At 40.9% G+C, this 18,266-nt stretch overlaps 1 protein-coding gene and 1 non-coding gene across 2 annotated transcripts; both read right to left on the bottom strand.

The window, feature by feature from the left end:
* Positions 1-4,421: 4,421 nt before the first annotated feature.
* Positions 4,422-17,683, bottom strand: LOC106560407 (uncharacterized). The gene is made up of 3 exons (XM_045701633.2): positions 17,440-17,683; positions 9,822-10,259; positions 4,422-7,132 (listed from the first exon to the last, which is right to left on the bottom strand). Exons 1-3 carry the CDS (start codon positions 17,600-17,602, stop codon positions 5,346-5,348), a joined length of 2,388 nt encoding a protein of 795 aa, XP_045557589.1. The 5' UTR covers positions 17,603-17,683; the 3' UTR covers positions 4,422-5,345.
* On the bottom strand, positions 4,533-4,609 carry trnaa-ugc (transfer RNA alanine (anticodon UGC)). Its single transcript has one exon. It is a non-coding gene; the product is annotated as a tRNA-Ala (tRNA).
* Positions 17,684-18,266: the final 583 nt, after the last annotated feature.

Below are 18,266 nucleotides of genomic sequence, written 5' to 3'. Positions count from 1 at the left end.
TATTCTGTCTAAGAAGGAAGTGCATTCAATGGAGCGCATTCAAAAATACAATGTTTATGTTGTTTTTACATTTTAGTCATTTAGCAGACGCTCTTATCCAGAGCGACTTACAGTAGTGAATGCATACATTTCATTTCATTACATACATTTTTTCCTTCTCCGTACTGGTCCCCCGTGGGAATCGAACCCACAACCCTGGTGTTGCAAACACCATGCTCTGCCCATATGAACAAATGTACATACAATATATTACTGCACTGTCGGAGCTAGAAACACAAGCATTTCGCTACACCCGCAGTAGCATAACTGCTAAACACGTGTATGTGAAAATAAATTTCATTTGATTTTGATATTCTACCCAGCTCAACAAATTGATATACAATATTCTGCCCATATGAATGAATTGATATACAATATTTTGCCTATATTAATACATTTATTTTAGGGCATAAGTGAACCAATATATGACAGCATTCAGGTTTAACCGCGTTCCCTCAAGGAGCCACCAGACAGCCGTTGTTCCTCAGCCAATCTTGCACACAGAGCCGGTCCTGACCTCCCTGGGGCCCTAAGCAACATTCTGTTAAGGGGCCCTCCTACCTGACCCGTGAGAACATGTAAACCATTTGCCATTGCCACACAGTCACACCTGACATCTCAGTGCTCCCACTACAATCCTCCTGTAACGTGGGTCGTCTCAAGGAGACCAAGGCGCAGCGTGTATAGTTCTTCATTCTTTTCTTTAATGAAAAAACACTTCAACAAAACAACAAACAACCGACAACAGTTCCCGTCAGGTACACTTGACTAAACGGAAAACAACTACCCACACCCACACATGAAAAACAGGCTGCCTAAGTATGGCTTCCAATCAGAGACAACGATAGACAGCTGCCTCTGATTGGAAACCATACCTGGCCAAAAACATAGAAAACAAAAATCTAGAAAACCCCCACATAGAAACAGAAAACCAAAACCACCCAAAACACCCCCCTGTCACGCCTTGACCACTCTACTATGGAAAATGACCTCTTACAAGGGTCAGGACATGACACCTCCTTCCTTTAAAACAGTTTGCTCCATCTGTCAGTCGAAGAATAAGTAGACCAATACAGAACAGAATGAGGTATAAACAAACAATATTCATTGAATATAATATTTTCTATAGAATCTTAAGATAAGTGAATATTAATATTAACATAAATAAGAAATTGTAGAAAATCTAAAATGTAGAAAATAATGAAATATAACACTGAGCTTTGGTTCTGCTGCTTGGTAATGAGTCCAGTCCTCACAATATTATACAATTAGCTTTGTCTATACAATGTAAACATAAGCCTATAGACTATGGCTGCAGCTATACGTCTCAAAATAGTCAAATAAAACCTATACAGACAGACGTGTGATTAACTTTGGTTCCCTCTACAGCCTGGGCATTTTCAGCATCAGCATGGGCACCAGTCTATCTGGACTGTCTGGAAGAAATTGAGAAAGTATGTCACATACTTAGTTAAGCAGTCATTTACACAAATGCACTTCTGCCATACAATCTTAAATGTTACAAAGTGTGTAAACATTTGAATGTTCAAATTAAAATCATACCATCAAAATGTCCTCTTCTGCACTTTCTTGAGGCAAAAATCATCCATGATGTCATCATAGGACATGCATTTCCCCACGTAATGACCACTCAAACATTCCTGTGACATGGAAGACCTCGGGTAGCTTTTGATGAGCTTTAATTTTGAAAAGCTCCTCTCTGCCGATACTACTGTTACTGGTAGGGAGACTGCAATTCTTAGGGCCATCCAAAGGTTAGGATAGAGTTCCTCCAGGTTGTTCTCACAGAGAAAGGAAAGCAGCTCAAAGGCAGCCATCTTATCTGATGGCAGATCAGGTCAATTCTAAATGTCGTGTGTCAGATCCATTCCACTGATGTCACAGTCATCTCTGAAGGTTAAGAGTGTTTTCAACTTCCATGCAGTGAGCCTTTAAAGATTCACTGGACATCTGAGAGGCAGTGCCGAAGTTCAGCAGCACTCCATATTTGGTTTTCACATGGTTGAGTGTTTCAAATCTCTCATCCGTGGATGTCACAGCAGAGTCGACCACAATGTTGAAGTAGTTGACTTCAAGGTTTTTCAGTGCGTCAGTCACTGGTTCATCAGGAGCCTCATAGCTGAAATGTCTTTTGCTGTTTCTCAGTCTCTTCTCTTTCAGAACAGCCTCCACATTCATTTCTTCACAAATGCTTTTGGCTGTTGTCTGGACCTCAGAGAATCCAGCTTCCCGGTATATAGTGAGGGAGGCCTTTGCATTTGAGATTAAATTCACTGTGATATCAACTACATTGAGGCGGATTGGAGGAGCTTCTTCACCTTGTTTGTCATTGTCAATATCTCACACCATACGATACAGCAAATCAAGAAGCGGTAAGGATCCAACTTCCTCTGCAAGTACTCGTGCCTCCACTTTGGCCACAGGATCGTTGATCGTCTGTCTGGCTTCCAGTAATGCCTCCCGAACCTCAGAAGCCTGATACCTGATTGCATGAACTCTCCCATCTTGTGTCACTCCATGACTTCACGGTTATGTTCACCTGTTTCTTCAAAAACACTCCCATCTTTGTGTGCCAGCTGAAAATAAGATTTTGCAGTTTGGCTTTCCTCCTTGGTATAACATGCTCAGTACACCAGGTGTGTGCGTCTGCATGCTGATTTTGTCCTTCTACAGCAGATCAGGACACACGGTTGAAATATGAAAACAAACTCTAAACCAACTATATTCATTTGTGGACAGGTCAAAAAGCATTAAACATTTATGGCAATGTAGCTAGCTAGCTGTTGCTAGCTAATTTGTCCTGGGATATAAACATTGGGTTGTTATTTTACCTGAAATGCACAAGGTCCTTTTTTCTGGATCCTTATAGAATTTTGACCCATTTCGAGTCACGCAAAATGGTGTTCTCTACTCTGACAATGAATCCTCAGATTAAAAAGGGAAACCGAGATCGTTTCTCGTAACCTCTCCTCCTTCATGGTTCTTCTTCTTCTGTGGACTTTATATGGCGGTTGGCAACCAACTTTAAGGTACATTACCACCACCAACTGGACTGGACTGTAGACCTCAGGTCCTTTCAATCACCCACGTGGGTATATGCTTCTAAAAACCAATGAGGAGATGGGACAGGCGGGATTTGCAGCGTGTCAAGAGTCACAAATAGAACCAAGTTTTATTTTAGCGCCTGGCTACGCAGATGCTCGATGTGCGCGAGCAGTGCGGGTGCAACGATTGAATAACTGTCAGTAACTCCTCCAGTATGTGTTGATGTGATGTAGCTAGTTTGTTAGCTAAGCTAGCCACTGTAGCTAGTCAGTATCTCCTCCAGTATGTGTTGATGTGATGTAGCTAGTTCGTTAGCTAAGCTAGCCACTGTAGCTAGTCAGTAACTCCTCCAGTATGTGTTGATGTGATGTAGCTAGTTCGTTAGCTAAGCTAGCCACTGTAGCTAGTCAGTAACTCCTCCAGTATGTGTTGATGTGATGTAGCTAGTTTGTTAGCTAAGCTAGCCACTGTAGCTAGTCAGTATCTCCTCCAGTATGTGTTGATGTGATGTAGCTAGTTCGTTAGCTAAGCTAGCCACTGTAGCTAGTCAGTAACTCCTCCAGTATGTGTTGATGTGATGTAGCTAGTTCGTTAGCTAAGCTAGCCACTGTAGCTAGTCAGTAACTCCTCCAGTATGTGTTGATGTGATGTAGCTAGTTTGTTAGCTAAGCTAGCCACTGTAGCTAGTCAGTATCTCCTCCAGTATGTGTTGATGTGATGTAGCTAGTTCGTTAGCTAAGCTAGCCACTGTAGCTAGTCAGTAACTCCTCCAGTATGTGTTGATGTGATGTAGCTAGTTCGTTAGCTAAGCTAGCCACTGTAGCTAGTCAGTAACTCCTCCAGTATGTGTTGATGTGATGTAGCTAGTTCGTTAGCTAAGCTAGCCACTGTAGCTAGTCAGTAACTCCTCCAGTATGTGTTGACATCATTTCACAGGATTTATTTTTGAACAAAAGCTGTAGAGATCAGTAATAAATACCACTTCTGTAGCCAAATATCATATTCATCTCTTTGGGGGGGGGTTAAGCATTACATGACCTGGTATAATGGTGCGTTGATCAGTTATACAGTTAATACGTTATTTTTGTGTTTTGATGAGATGTTGGCTTGTAATGCAGAGTTGACTTGTAAAGCTCCTCTGTGGCTGCAGAAGCCTAGTTGTGGGTAGACTGTTACTATACTACACAGTACAGTACACTGCACTTCCTTATGTAGTGGTCCTACACCCCCATCTAGTGGTCGCTTGGTGCTATTACTGCACGGGTACTGTAAGTTGAGCAATAGTTCAAAACGAGGAAGCAGGTCAACACAAGGTTAATTAGGGAAATGTTAAATATTTACATTTTAGTCATTTAGCAGACGCTCTTATCCAGAGCGACTTACAGTAGTGAATGCATACATTTCATTTCATGCATTTGTTTTTGTACTGGCCCCCGTGGGAATCGAACCCACAACCCTGGCGTTGCAAACACCATGCTCTACCAACTGAGCCACAGGGAAGGCCGTTATGCATTTGCCACATCCATTAAAAAAAAAAAAAACGTTATAATGAATTATACACGAGTGGACAAAACATTAAGAACACCTTCCTAATATTGAGTTGAATCCCTTTATGCCCTCAGAACAGCCTCAATTCGTCTGGACATGGACTCTACAAGGTGCTGAAAGCGTTCCACAGGGATGCTGGCCCATGTTGACTCTAATGCTTCCCACAGTTGTGGCAAGTTGGCTGGATGTCCTTTGGTATACTCAGTGTAGACTACACACAAATACAGCCTTCACCTTGTAGAGTCCATTCTTACATAAAAAAAATAGTATTTATCCCTTAAACTATTTTCACCAGGATGAGCGACAAACAATGTTGTAATGTGTCTGAGATATGTTGTATTGTAAATAAATGATTCTAATTCAAAAAATTAAAATACGAAAATGCTAAGATTGTTTTACTCCATTGTTTGTAAGCAATGTAATTACGAACACACTTTATGCTATAGCCTCAAAACATGGTAAAACTATCCCATTCTGACTGAAGCTTTTCCCACAGTCACCACAGCTAAAGGGTTTCTCTCCCATTTGAGTCAGTTGTGCGTGGTTAAGGTCTCCCCGCGATTGAAGCTCTTCCCACAGCAACCACAACTAAATGATTTCTCTCCTGTGTGAGTCATTATATGAATAGTTAGGTTATTTTGGAAGCAGGAAGTTTTTCCACTCTGTCCTTGTTTTCTTTCGTCTACCCGTTTTCATCCGTTCTTTCCTTTGTGGACGGAATCTACATGCCTCAGCAGATGAGTCTTACGAGTGAATCTTTTCTCACAGACTGAGCAGCCATGTTGTTTCTCTCCCGTGTGAGTCAGTTTATGAGCTGTTAGGTTGCGCTTGACAAGGAAGCTTTTCCCACAGTCACCACAGCTAAATGATTTCTCTCCCGTGTGAGTCAGTTGATGCCTGGTTAGGTAGCTCTTGACACTGAAGCTTTTCCCACAGTCACCACAGTTAAATGATTTCTCTCCCGTGTGAGTCAGTTTATGAGTGGTTAGGTTGTGCTTGACACGGAAACTTTTCCCACAGTCACCACAGCTAAATGGTTTCTCTTTGCTGTGAGTCAGTTTGTGCGTAGTTAAGGCCTCCTTGCGATTGAAACTTTTCCCACAGTCACCACACATAAATGGTTTCTCTCCTGTGTGAATCAGTTTATGCTTCTGTAGGTCCCCCTTCTGAGTGAAGCTTTTCCCACAGTCACCACAACTAAAAGGTTTCTCTCCTGTGTGAATCAGTTTATGCTTCTGTAGGTCCCCCTTCTGAGTGAAGCTTTTCCCACAGTCACTACAACTAAATGGTTTCTCTCCTGTGTGAGTCAATATGTGGAAGGTTAGGTTCGCTTTGCGACTAAAGCTATTCCCACAGTCGCCACAGCGAAATGATTTCTCTCCTGTGTGAGTCAGTTTATGCCTGGTTAGGTGGTGCTTGACACTGAAGCTTTTCCCACAGTCACCACAGTTAAATGATTTCTCTCCTGTGTGAGTCAGTTTATGCCTGGCTAGGTTCTGCTTGACACTGAAGCTTTTCCCACAGTCACCACAGCTAAAAGGTTTCTCACCTGTGTGAATCAGTTTATGAACAGTAAGGGATCCCTTCTGACTGAAGCTTTTCCCACAGTCACCACAGCTAAATGGTTTCTCTCCTGTGTGAATCAGTAAATGTTCAGTTAGGCTCATCTTCTGATTGAAGCTTTTCCCACAGTCACCACAGCTAAAAGGTTTCTCTCCTTTGTGAATCCTCATGTGCCTGGGGAGACCACCTTTGTGTTTGAAGGTCTTGCTACAAACAGGGCAGGTATAGGGTTTCCCACCGTGACAGAGTCGGACATGGGCCTTCAGTTTACAGGTGGAATTGTAGCGTTGTTTGCAGAATCTACATTCACTGGGTCTCTTCTTGCTGAGAGTCACATGTCTCTGCAGATCAGCTTTCAGAGCAAACGTTTCTCCACAGTCACGGCAGTGATGAGTTTTTCTAGCTGTGGTGCTGGGTTTGGAACAGTGTTTCTCCAATGGTGGGCTTGGATCCAATGGTGGGCTTGGATCCAATGCTGGGCTGTTGTCAAGTCCTACTGTGTCGCTGCTTACAGCTGAGCTGTGGCTGGAGGCATTGTTTTGATTATCTGGAGGGTCACAGGGAATGTAGAGACCCTTAATGTGGGTCACAGTGACAAAAGGTTTCAGATCCACTGGTTTAGAGTCACTCTCTCCGTTCTCCACAGTCCGGGTTTGGGGAAGAGTCAAGGACCAAAGTGGGTCCTCCAGATCACATTCACTTTTCACACAGGAAGGAGTGAATATGGAGTCTTTGGTATCAAAGAGCCCTTGAAGCTGCTCTTCCTCCTGACTGGTCCTGACTTCCTCCTGTTCCTCTTTAATCTGTGTGGGCTCTGGGTCCTCCTGCCCCAGACTGGGGCTCCACTCCTGCTCACAGTGCTGCTGCTCAGGGGGAACTTCCTCTTCAGAGAGAGAAAGAGAGAACTGCAGGGAGTCTGGAGGGAAGGAGAGGAGGAACAGATGTTATTTATATACTACAGAATTAAATAGAACACTTGAATCACAAATGTGAATTATATATTTTTTTTAATTGAAAACGTCTTTTTTGGCATTGATCCAACATAATAACAGGAGCTAAAATAATGTGCAAAACAGATAAAACATTTTTTACTGCTCCCAAACTTGATATTTTAATAAAGCTTGTACACGTCCTAATAATTTGAGATATTTCTCAGAAAACTAGATGTTTTGATCACCGTATGCTTACTTCTATTATGACCTCACGGCGTTTAAGATGAGCAGAGTCAGGGGTCTACAGGACTGAAGCCGTACTCTGCCTACTGCCATCATCAATATAATATTGAATTACTAGTGTGAACGTAAACGTACTCACAGTCTCTAATGAAATGCATTGGAGTCAGAAAGGCTGTGCTATATAAGCTATTTTAAATAATCTTTTCCTGACAAATAACTTTTTAATTATGCCCGGTGAATCTTAGCTATATTATAAACTGTTCTTTAAAAATGGATGCAATGGAGATCCCTGTTACCGGTGTCATGACGTTGGCCTGTGGGTAAGTTTTATGACACCCCCCCCCCCAATAAATACATTTCTCCCTTCCCCTCTCTGAATCTACTGAAGGACTTGAATAGCCTGTGTTAAATATAGAGAGTCTGGGAACATCAAACAAATGGGGAAAGGAACCATATTTTGTTAATAAAACCAGTTGGAAATATGCTTGATAACGTAATGAGTATGGATTTCATATCAGTTGTCATCTGAGACATTATGATTGATGACAGGACGACATAAACTGTACCTGAGAAAGTATACGCCCTCTAGTTATCAGAGTCACATGGAATTGTTATGCAATTGAAATGTTTGATATTGAAAATGTTTGTTAGGAGATGAAATGTAATTTTAGCTTCCAAATGAGAGAATTGGGTTTTCATAAGGAAAGTGCCCTGCTTGATCAGTGGCCCACCCCTGTGAAGAGTCAGGGGTTATAAACGATGAAACACCTCCCTCCCCCTCTCCACTATATAAGCCTTTGATGAAAAGATAACCACGTTGTTCCAGTACAGGAGGTCTGCAGCCTCTACGTTAGAAGGACACACATGTCAAGGACAGAACTAAGCCAACCTCGGCGTGAGCTATGGTATGAACTGGTATGAACTTTGAGCTTATTCACTACAGAAGTGCTACTTCCTAGCCGCTGTAACGTGGGCTAGGAAAGGACGGACGACGGATCCAGTCTAACAGACGGACGAAGATACCACCACGTATCCAATTTACCACCAGAGACATTCTTGCGAGGACAGGAAGGTCTGTTGGCCAACCCGGCCAGCATCTACGACCAATCTACCGAAGCGCAGCTCAGAGTAAATATTTATTGCATTTTCCTTTTCCAAATGGGCGGTAATTTAGAATGCATAAGATAATGTATTTACGATAGCATAGCTGCTGTTTCTGTGTTCCTAAATCTTCCCGCTCTTTCATTCAAGCCCATCCCCCTTTCCTTTGTGTAACCAGCTTTCATACAGGTTCCGTCCACCAGGACGTTTTCTGTATGACATCATTGTATTCTGTGTATTTGTAATTCTGTGTGATTAGTTAGGTATTTAGTAAATAAATAATTAAACCCAATTTTGTATTGCTGATTCAACTTGTTAGCCAGGGTTCGTGAAGATAACCAAGAATTTACAACTTTCATTATGAGACTGAAAATAAAACAAGGGTTAATATTGACTGCTATCGATGTAAAATATTACAAAGTATTTTAAGAGTTTATTCGGAAGATAACGGCTCTGTAAACGTTCTTCCGTGGTGCCCCGACTTTCTAGTTAATTACATTTACATGATTAGCTTAATCAGGTAATATTAATTACAGAGAAATCATTTTATAAGTTAGCATGTCATATCACTTAATCCGGCATAGCCAAAGACACGACACCGGAAACAATTTATTAACTAAGTAGAACCGTAGCTAGCTAGGTATTACCGTAAATTTTGGACTATAAGCCGCAACTTTTTTCCCACGCTTTGAACCTCGCGGCTTAAACAATGACGCGGCTAATATATGGATTTTTCCCGCTTTCAAAATTTTTTTTCTAAAAAAAACGCACATTCTGTGACGTGCTCAGTTTTTTGGCGGCATGAAGCTTTCATTAGACCAATGAAATTGCCGAACGGGTTAAGGTCAAACAACTTTTTTTGTTTACTGTTTAGATTAAATTGAGCGCTCTCAAATTTCCCATCATTCTGATTACGGTAGTCATTTTGTCACCCTCATCATGTCAAAGACACAGAGAAATGCATATGATGCAGCTTTCAAGTTGAAGGCGATTGATCTGGCTGTTGGAAAAGGAAATAGAGCTGCTGCACGGGAGCTTGGTCTTAATGAGTCGATGATAAGACGTTGGAAACAGCAGCGTGAGGAATTGACTCAGTGCAAAAAGACAACTAAAGCTTACTGCTAATTTTTTATTTTTTGTTACAAGCCGTGTTTCATTAAAGCCTGTGTAAAGTTAATTTGTTTCAATGTACTGGTAGGCACCTGCGGCTTATAGACATGTGCGGCTTATTTATATTCCAAATAATATATATTTTTTAAATTCAGTGGGTGCGGCTTATATTCAGGTGGGCTTAATAGTCCGGAAATTACGGTAGATCTACGTACAAACCTATTCTACATAGTTTTATCTCTGGTGTCCTCCCCAGCAGTCTCCGTAGCAGATCATTCTCTTCCTGGTACTCTGCTACAGTTTCCTCAACCGCACCAAGAATCTCCACAGCAGCAGATTCCGTTAAACATTCATTTAACAACACACGAAACAACTGTAGTTTAGACGTTTTCAGTGGACTGAGAGTTGGGTGTTCAGCTAGTATGGCTTCTTGATGTGGGTCCATCTGATCACATTCACTTTTCACACAGGAAGGAGTGAATGTGGAGTCTTTGGTATCAAAGAACCCTTGAAGCTGCTCTTCCTGCTGACTGGTCCTGACTTCCTCTTGTTCCTCTTTCATCTTTCTGGTCTCTGGGTCCTTCTGTCCCAGACTGGGGCTCCACTCCTGCTGCTCAGGGGGAACCTCCTCTTCAGAGACAGAGAGCTGCAGGGAGTCTGGAGGGAAGGAGAGGAATAGCAGAGGTTTACACTCCCCTATGTATTTATTTAGACAGTGAAACTAACATTTACAAATGTGGCTCTATACTCCAGAATTTGGGATTTGAGATCAAATGTTTTATATGTGGTGACAATACAGAATGTCACCTTTTATTTGAGGGAATTTTCATAAGATCTGTTTTAACCATTTAGAAATCAAAGCACTTTATGCATCTAGTCCCCCAACGTGAAGAAGTCAAAAGCGTTTGGATAAATTAACTTAGTGTATTACAGTAGTCAGAAGTGTAGTATTTGATCCCATATTCCTTACACACATTAAGCTTGTGAAACCACATACTTGTTGAATACATTAGCAGGGGTGGGTATAACTTGGGGAACGTTCCAACAGGAATCTGTTCTCAAAACTACGTAAATAACAAGGATGTCAACAAACAATGCATACAACGTAGCCTGATCAACTCACCACCTAGCTAACTAGCTGCCGAATAGGCATCAACTCACCACCTAGCTAGCTGCCGAATAGGCATCAACTCACCATCAACTCACCACCTAGCTAACTAGCTGCCGAATAGGCATCTGCTCACCACCTAGCTAACTAGCTGCCGAATAGGCATCTGCTCACCACCTAGCTAACTAGCTGCCGAATAGGCATCTGCTCACCACCTAGCTAACTAGCTGCCGAATAGGCATCTGCTCACCACCTAGCTAACTAGCTGCCGAATAGGCATCTACTCACCACCTAGCTAACTAGCTGCCGAATAGGCATCTACTCACCACCTAGCTAACTAGCTGCCGAATAGGCATCTACTCACCACCTAGCTAACTAGCTGCCGAATAGGCATCTACTCACCACCTATCTAACTAGCTGCCGAAAAGGCATCAACTCACCACCCAGCTAACTAGCTGCCGAATAGGCTTCAACCCACCACCCAGCTAACTAGCTGCCGAGTAGGCATCAACTCACCACCTAGCTAACTAGCTGCCGAGTAGGCATCAACTCACCACCTAGCTAACTAGCTGACGAATAGGCATCAACTCACCACCCAGCTAACTAGCTGACGAATAGGCATCAACTCACCACCCAGCTAACTAGCTGCCGAATAGGCATCAACTCACCACCCAGCTAACTAGCTGCCGGATAGGCATCAACTCACCACCTAGCTAACTAGCTGCCGAATAGGCATCAACTCACCACCTAGCTAACTAGCTGCCGAATAGACATCAACTCACCACCCAGCTAACTAGCTGCCGAATAGGCATCAACTCACCACCTAGCTAACTAGCTGCCGAAAAGGCATCAACTCACCACCTAGCTAACTAGCTGCCGAATAGGCTTCAACCCACCACCCAGCTAACTAGCTGCCGAATAGGCATCAACCCACCACCCAGCTAACTAGCTGCCGAATAGGCATCAACTCACCACCTAGCTAACTAGCTGCCGAGTAGGCATCAACTCACCACCTAGCTAACTAGCTGCCGAATAGGCATCAACTCACCACCTAGCTAACTAGCTGCCGAATAGGCATCAACTCACCACCTAGCTAACTAGCTGCCGAATAGGCATCAACTCACCACCTAGCTAACTAGCTGCCGGATAGGCATCAACTCACCACCTAGCTAACTAGCTGCCGAATAGGCATCAACTCACCACCTAGCTAACTAGCTGCCGAATAGACATCAACTCACCACCCAGCTAACTAGCTGCCGAATAGGCATCAACTCACCACCTAGCTAACTAGCTGCCGAATAGGCATCAACTCACCACGTTGCTTATTCTTTTTATTCTTTTTTCCTCTTAGAGTTTAACCATTTATGTTCTTTAATACAAGGCCGACATACAAGTTCCTTACTTTTTTCCCCTTCTACTTGCCTCTTCCATTTTTGTGGTAATGCTGCAATTAATTGGTTGTAATTTTGGGTAGAGCAGACATTTCAATATGTCTGTGTTAGCTGCATGTGTGACATAACTCCACCGGTCCTATTTATAATATCATTCACTAAAATTATACCTGTTCTAAACATTTATTTGAAAAATACATTTTTTTTAATCAGTTAGTATATTTGAATTTAACCACAATATTTGTTGTATTATTTGTTCTGTCTTTTCAGGTGGATTAAACTGAAATTGAAACCAACCTTCTAAGGCTTGTTTAAAAAATAAAGATATTTTGGAGATTATTTCTTTTTCAAACAACCGAAAGTGGGCAGGTGTAATCTGAATAAAGGGGAAAAAGACCATTCTTGAACATAGGATGAGACATTGCAACCAATTTACTAGAGAACCAGTTTGGATTTAAGTATAACTTTTGTATGACTGATGCCTTTAGTGAGAGGTCTAATGCTTCAATATTTAATAATTTCTGCCGTCCGAATTCATATATTCATTATATAAATAGGCCCTTTTAATTTTGTCTGGCTTGCCGTTCCAAATGAAAATGAATATTTTTTGTTCATATAATTTAAAAACAGGTCACTAGGTGTAGGCAAAACCATAAGCAAATAGGTAAACTGTGATATGACTAGAGAGTTAATCAGGGTGATTTTTCCACATATAGACAGGTATTTTCCTTTCCATCGTAGCAAGATCTTATCTATTTTTGCTAACTTTCTATAAAAATGTATTGGAGTGAGATCATTTCTTTCTTTTGGGATTTGTATACAGAGTATGTCCACATCTCCGTCAGACCATTTAATTGGTAAACTACATGATAATGTATAATTAGCATTTTTTTGTGATCCAATATAATATAGTACACTTATCATAATTTGGTTTTAATCCAGAGAGGACAGTAAAAGTATCTAGATCCTTTATGAGGCTGTGGATGGATTCTAATTGTGATTTTAAAAGAAAACATAAATCATCAGCGTACAATGACAGCTTAGTTTTTAAGCCACAGATTTCTAATCCCTTAATGGTATTGTTTGATCTAATCTTAACAGCTAACATTTCGATGGCAATAATAAATAAATATGCCGACAGTGGACAACCTTGTTTTACTCCTCTAGATAGTTTAAAACTTTCTGAGATGTAGCCATTATTTACTATTTTACACCTAGGGTTACTATACATAACTTTAACCCATTTTATAAGAGATTCCCCAAAATTGAAATATTCTAGGCATTTATATATAAACTCCAGTCGTACTTCATCAAAAGCCTTTTCAAAATCAGCTATGAAAACCAGGCCTGGTGTCCCCGATATTTCATAGTGTTCTATTGCTTCCATTAACTGTTGTATATTATCTCCAATGTATCGCCCATGTAAAAAACCTGTCTGATTAGGATGAATAATATCTGACAATACTTTTTTAATTCCATGCGCCAAGCATTTTGCTAGGATTTTTGCATCACAACACTGAAGTGTAAGAGGTCTCCAATTTTTTTAATGGACTGGATCTTTATATATACCACTTGGATCCTGTTTCAGTAATAATGAAATCAGAACTTCTTGTTGCGTGTCTGATAATCTACCGTTTATATAGGAGTGGTAAAACATGCTAATAATGGTCCTCTGATTATATCAAAAAAAGTTTTGTATACTTCCACTGGTATGCCATCCAGCCCTGGAGATTTCCCAGCCTTAAAGGCCCCAATTGCATCAAGAAGTTCCTCCTCTGTAATTTGGCCTTCACATGAGTCTTTCTGTACAGATGTTAATTTTACATTATTATTAGGAAAAAAATCCATAAAATTTGTTTCAGTTAGTGGAGATGTAGGAGACTAAAACTAAAACATATTCTTAAAAAGTACTTTACTTCCTCTTTCAAAATATAATTTGGTGAATCATGCGTGACTCCATTTGTAACAAGTTTTAATACATTTTTTTGGAAGCATTTCTATATTGAAGATTGAAAAATAATTTGGTGCATTTTTTCCCAGATTCCATCCAGTTCGCTTTATTTTTCTAATATATAACACTGGATCTTTCTTGAATAAGTTCCTTCATTTATTTTTATTTTCCTCTAACTTATTCTGTGCCTCTATGGAACCGTTTTTATTGCTATCTAACTGTACATTTAGTCCTTCAATTTCCTTTGTTAATATGGACTCTTATGATCTAAATTGCTTTTGTTTTATAGATGAGTACTGAATTGCATGGCCTCTAAAGGCACATTTAAAAGTGTCCCATACAATAAGGGGATCTGCTGTACCTATGTTATGTCTGAAAAAGTCAGTTATAAATTCTTCTGTCCTAGTTCTAAACAATTTATCATCTAGTAAGCTTTGATTAAATTTCCAATACCCTCGACCACGTGGAAATTCTGTAAGAGTAATATATATGCCAATTATGTGATGATCCGACCGCATTCTGTATTTTCACGGCTGGATAAAAAAACGTACCCGATTTAATCTGCTTACTACTCCTGCCCAGTAACTAGAATATGCATATAATTATTGGCTTTGGATAGAAAACACTCCAAAGTTTCTAAAACTGTTTGAATGGTGTCTGTGAGTATAACAGAACTCAAATGGCAGGTCAAAACCTGAGAGATTCCTTTACAGGAAGTGGTCTGTCTGACCATTTCTTGAACTTCTTTGCCATCTCTATCTTTTACAAAGGATCTCTGCTCTAACGTGACACTTCCTACGTCTTCCATGGGCGCTCAGAGCCCGGAAAAAACCTGAATGTCGTCATCCCAGCCCCAGGCTGAAACACATTATCGCCTTTCTCAAGTGGCCGATCAAGGGACTGCGGGCTTAGGCGTGTGCCCTGGCTGCCCCCGTCTTTGTGATTTTTCCTCTGTTTGCCGAAAAGGAGATTCCCGGTCGGAATATTATCGCTTTTTTACAAGATAAATTGCATAAAAATTGATTTTAAACAGCGGTTGACATGCTTCGAAGTACGGTAATGGAATATTTAGATTTTTTTTGTCACGAATTGCGCCATGCGCACGACCCTGATTTACCATTTCGGATAGTGTCTGGGACGCACGAACAAAACGCCGCTATTCGGATATAACGATGGATTATTTTGGACCAAACCAACATTTGTTATTGAAGTAGCAGTCCTGGGAGTGCATTCTGACGAAGACAACAAAAGGTAATCAAACTTTTATAATAGTAAATCTGATTTTGGTGAAGGCTAAACTTGCCGGGTGTCTAAATAGCTAGCCCGTGATGGCTGGGCTATGTACTTAGAATATTGCAAAATGTGCTTTCACCAAAAAGCTATTTTAAAATCGGACATATCGAGTGCATAGAGGAGTTCTGTATCTATAATTCTTAAAATAATTGTTATGCTTTTTGTGAACGTTTATCGTGAGTAATTTAGTAAATTGTTAGCAAATTCCCGGAAGTTTGCGGGGGGTATGCTAGTTCTGAACGTCACATGCTAATGTAAAAAGCTGTTTTTTTAATATAAATATGAACTTGATTGAACAAAACATGCATGTATTGTATAACATAATGTCCTAGGTGTGTCATCTGATGAAGATCATCAAAGGTTAGTGCTGCATTTAGCTGTCTTCTGGGTTTTTGTGACATTATATGCTAGCTTGAAAAATGGGTGTCTGATTATTTCTGGCTTGGTACTCTGCTGACATAATCTAATGTTTTGCTTTCGCTGTAAAGCCTTTTTGAAATCGGACAGTGTGGTTAGATAAAGGAGAGTCTTGTCTTTAAAATGCTGTGAAATAGTCATATGTTTGAAAAATTGAAGTTTTTGTATTTTTGAGGAATTTGTAATTCGCGCCACGCCTATCATTGGATATTGGAGCAGGTGTTGCGCTAGCGGAACGTCTAGATGTAAGAGGTTAAATGCATGCTCTTCAACCGATCGCTGCCAGCACCTGCCCGCCCGTCCTGCATCACTACTCTGGACGGTTCTGACTTAGAATATGTGGACAATTACAAATACCTAGGTGTCTGGTTTGACTGTAAACTCTCCTTCCAGACTCACATTAAGCATCTCCAATCCAAAATGAAATCTAGAATCGGCTTCCTATATCGCAACAAAGCATGCTTCACTCATACTGCCAAACATTCCCTCGTAAAACTGACTATCCTGCCGATCCTTGACTTCGGTGATGTCATTTACAAAATAGCATCCAACACTCTACTCAACAAACTGGATGCAGTCTATCACAGTGCCATCCATTTTGTCACCAAAGCCCAATATACTACCCACCACTGCGTCCTGTACGTTCTCATTGGCTGGCCCTCGCTTCATATTCGTCGCCAAGCCCACTGGCTCCAGGTCATCTATAAGTCTTTGTTAGGTAAAGCCCCGCCTTATCTCAGCTCACTGGTCACCATAGCAGCACCCACCCATAGCACGCGCTCCAGTAGGTACATTTCACTGGTCATCCCCAAAGCCAATTCCTAATTTGGCCGCCTTTCCTTCCAGTTCTCTGCTGCCAATGACTGGAACGAATTGCAAAACATTTTTTTATGAATGTTTTTTTTATATAAAAAATTTATAAAATTTGCTGGAGACTGATAATTCCCTCACTAACTTTAAGCATCAGCTGTCATAGCAGCTCACAGATCACTGCACCTGTACATAGCCCATCTGTAAATAGCCCATCCTACTACCTCATCCCCATATTGTTATTTTTTTTCTCCTTTGCACCCCAGTATCTCTACTAGCACATTCATCTTCTGCACATCTATCACTCCAGTGTTTATTGCTAAATTGTAATTGTAATCTTACTGCATATAGATTTATTTTTCTATTGTGTTATTGACTGTAAGTTTGTTCATTCCATGTGTAACTCTGTGTTGTTGCTTGTGTCCCACTGCTTTGCACTATCTTGGCCAGGTCAAAGTTGTAAATGAGAACGTATTCTCAACTGGCCTACCTGGTTAAATAAAGGTGAAATAAAAAATAAATAAACATCCATCCCAAAATGCTGACCTCCCCTGTTATTGGGGAGGGGGTGTATGATCTTCATTAGTCATGATTTATTCGTGATTATCCGTAATCATAGTAGCAGCCACATGAATGTAGTAGTGTTCAGAAACATTATATTCTTATTTACAATAAAAAACAATGACTCCAAAAGTACAATACGTTACACTTGAAATGTGTGTCATTTAGCAGACGCTCTTATCTGCAGCAATTACAGGATACATCAGGGTTAAGTGCTTTGCTCAAGTGCACATGGACAGATTTTTAACCTAATGTGGAAATAGTGAAGGGGTCTGAATACTTTCCGAATGCACTGTACATACGTACCTGTTCTACATAGTTGAACCTCTGATGTGATCTCCAGCAGTCTCCGTAGCCGATCATTCTCCTCCTGGTATTTCACTACCGTTTTCTCAACTTCCCCGAAAATCTCCACAGCAGCCGAAGTTAAGCGCTCATTTAAAAACACACGAAACGACTGTTTCGACATTTTAATTTGACTGATAACTAGTTAGCTATTCAGCTGCTAGCTTCTTCCACGAGGAAACAACGATGTTCACAAGAAAGAAAAGTCCACTCGCAAGCTCACTTCCGCCTGTATCAGCGGGTGGCAAGACATATACCACAGCGCCTCTATGTGGATGGAGAGTTAACTACAAGGTACAGACCATTTTTTAAATGAAACCTTTATTTGACTAGGCAAGTCAATTAAGAACTAATTATTATTTACAACGACGGCATCCTGGGGAACAGTGGGTTAATTGGCTTGTTCAGAATGACAGATTTTTATCTTGTCAGCTCTGGGATTTGATCCAGCAACCTTTTGATTACTGGCCCAACATTCTAACCACGAGGCTACTTGACACCCAAGACTAGCAGTGATAATAGAAATAGATAACTACATGTGGGGAAAACGTTATAATATATTATATAACTTATTGTATGAACTGAATTGAAAGACAACTCATTGTAACACAGGCAACTCCTGAAAGCTGCAACGGCTTGGGACTTCATTCTATAGCTGGAGGACTCCTGATATCTCCAGGAGTGAGAAGTATCATTTTTTGTTGTTTTTACTGGTGTGGTATAGTACTGTCTTTTTGCTAACTAGGGCCTGTCTTCCCAGCAGCCTACTTGGTGTGTGAGAGCTGCTG

Source organism: Salmo salar, chromosome 18 (genome assembly GCF_965601325.2).
Source record: "Salmo salar chromosome 18, fSalSal1, whole genome shotgun sequence".
Lineage (NCBI taxonomy): Eukaryota > Metazoa > Chordata > Actinopteri > Salmoniformes > Salmonidae > Salmo > Salmo salar.
This window is presented reverse-complemented; position numbering and strand designations above follow the sequence as displayed.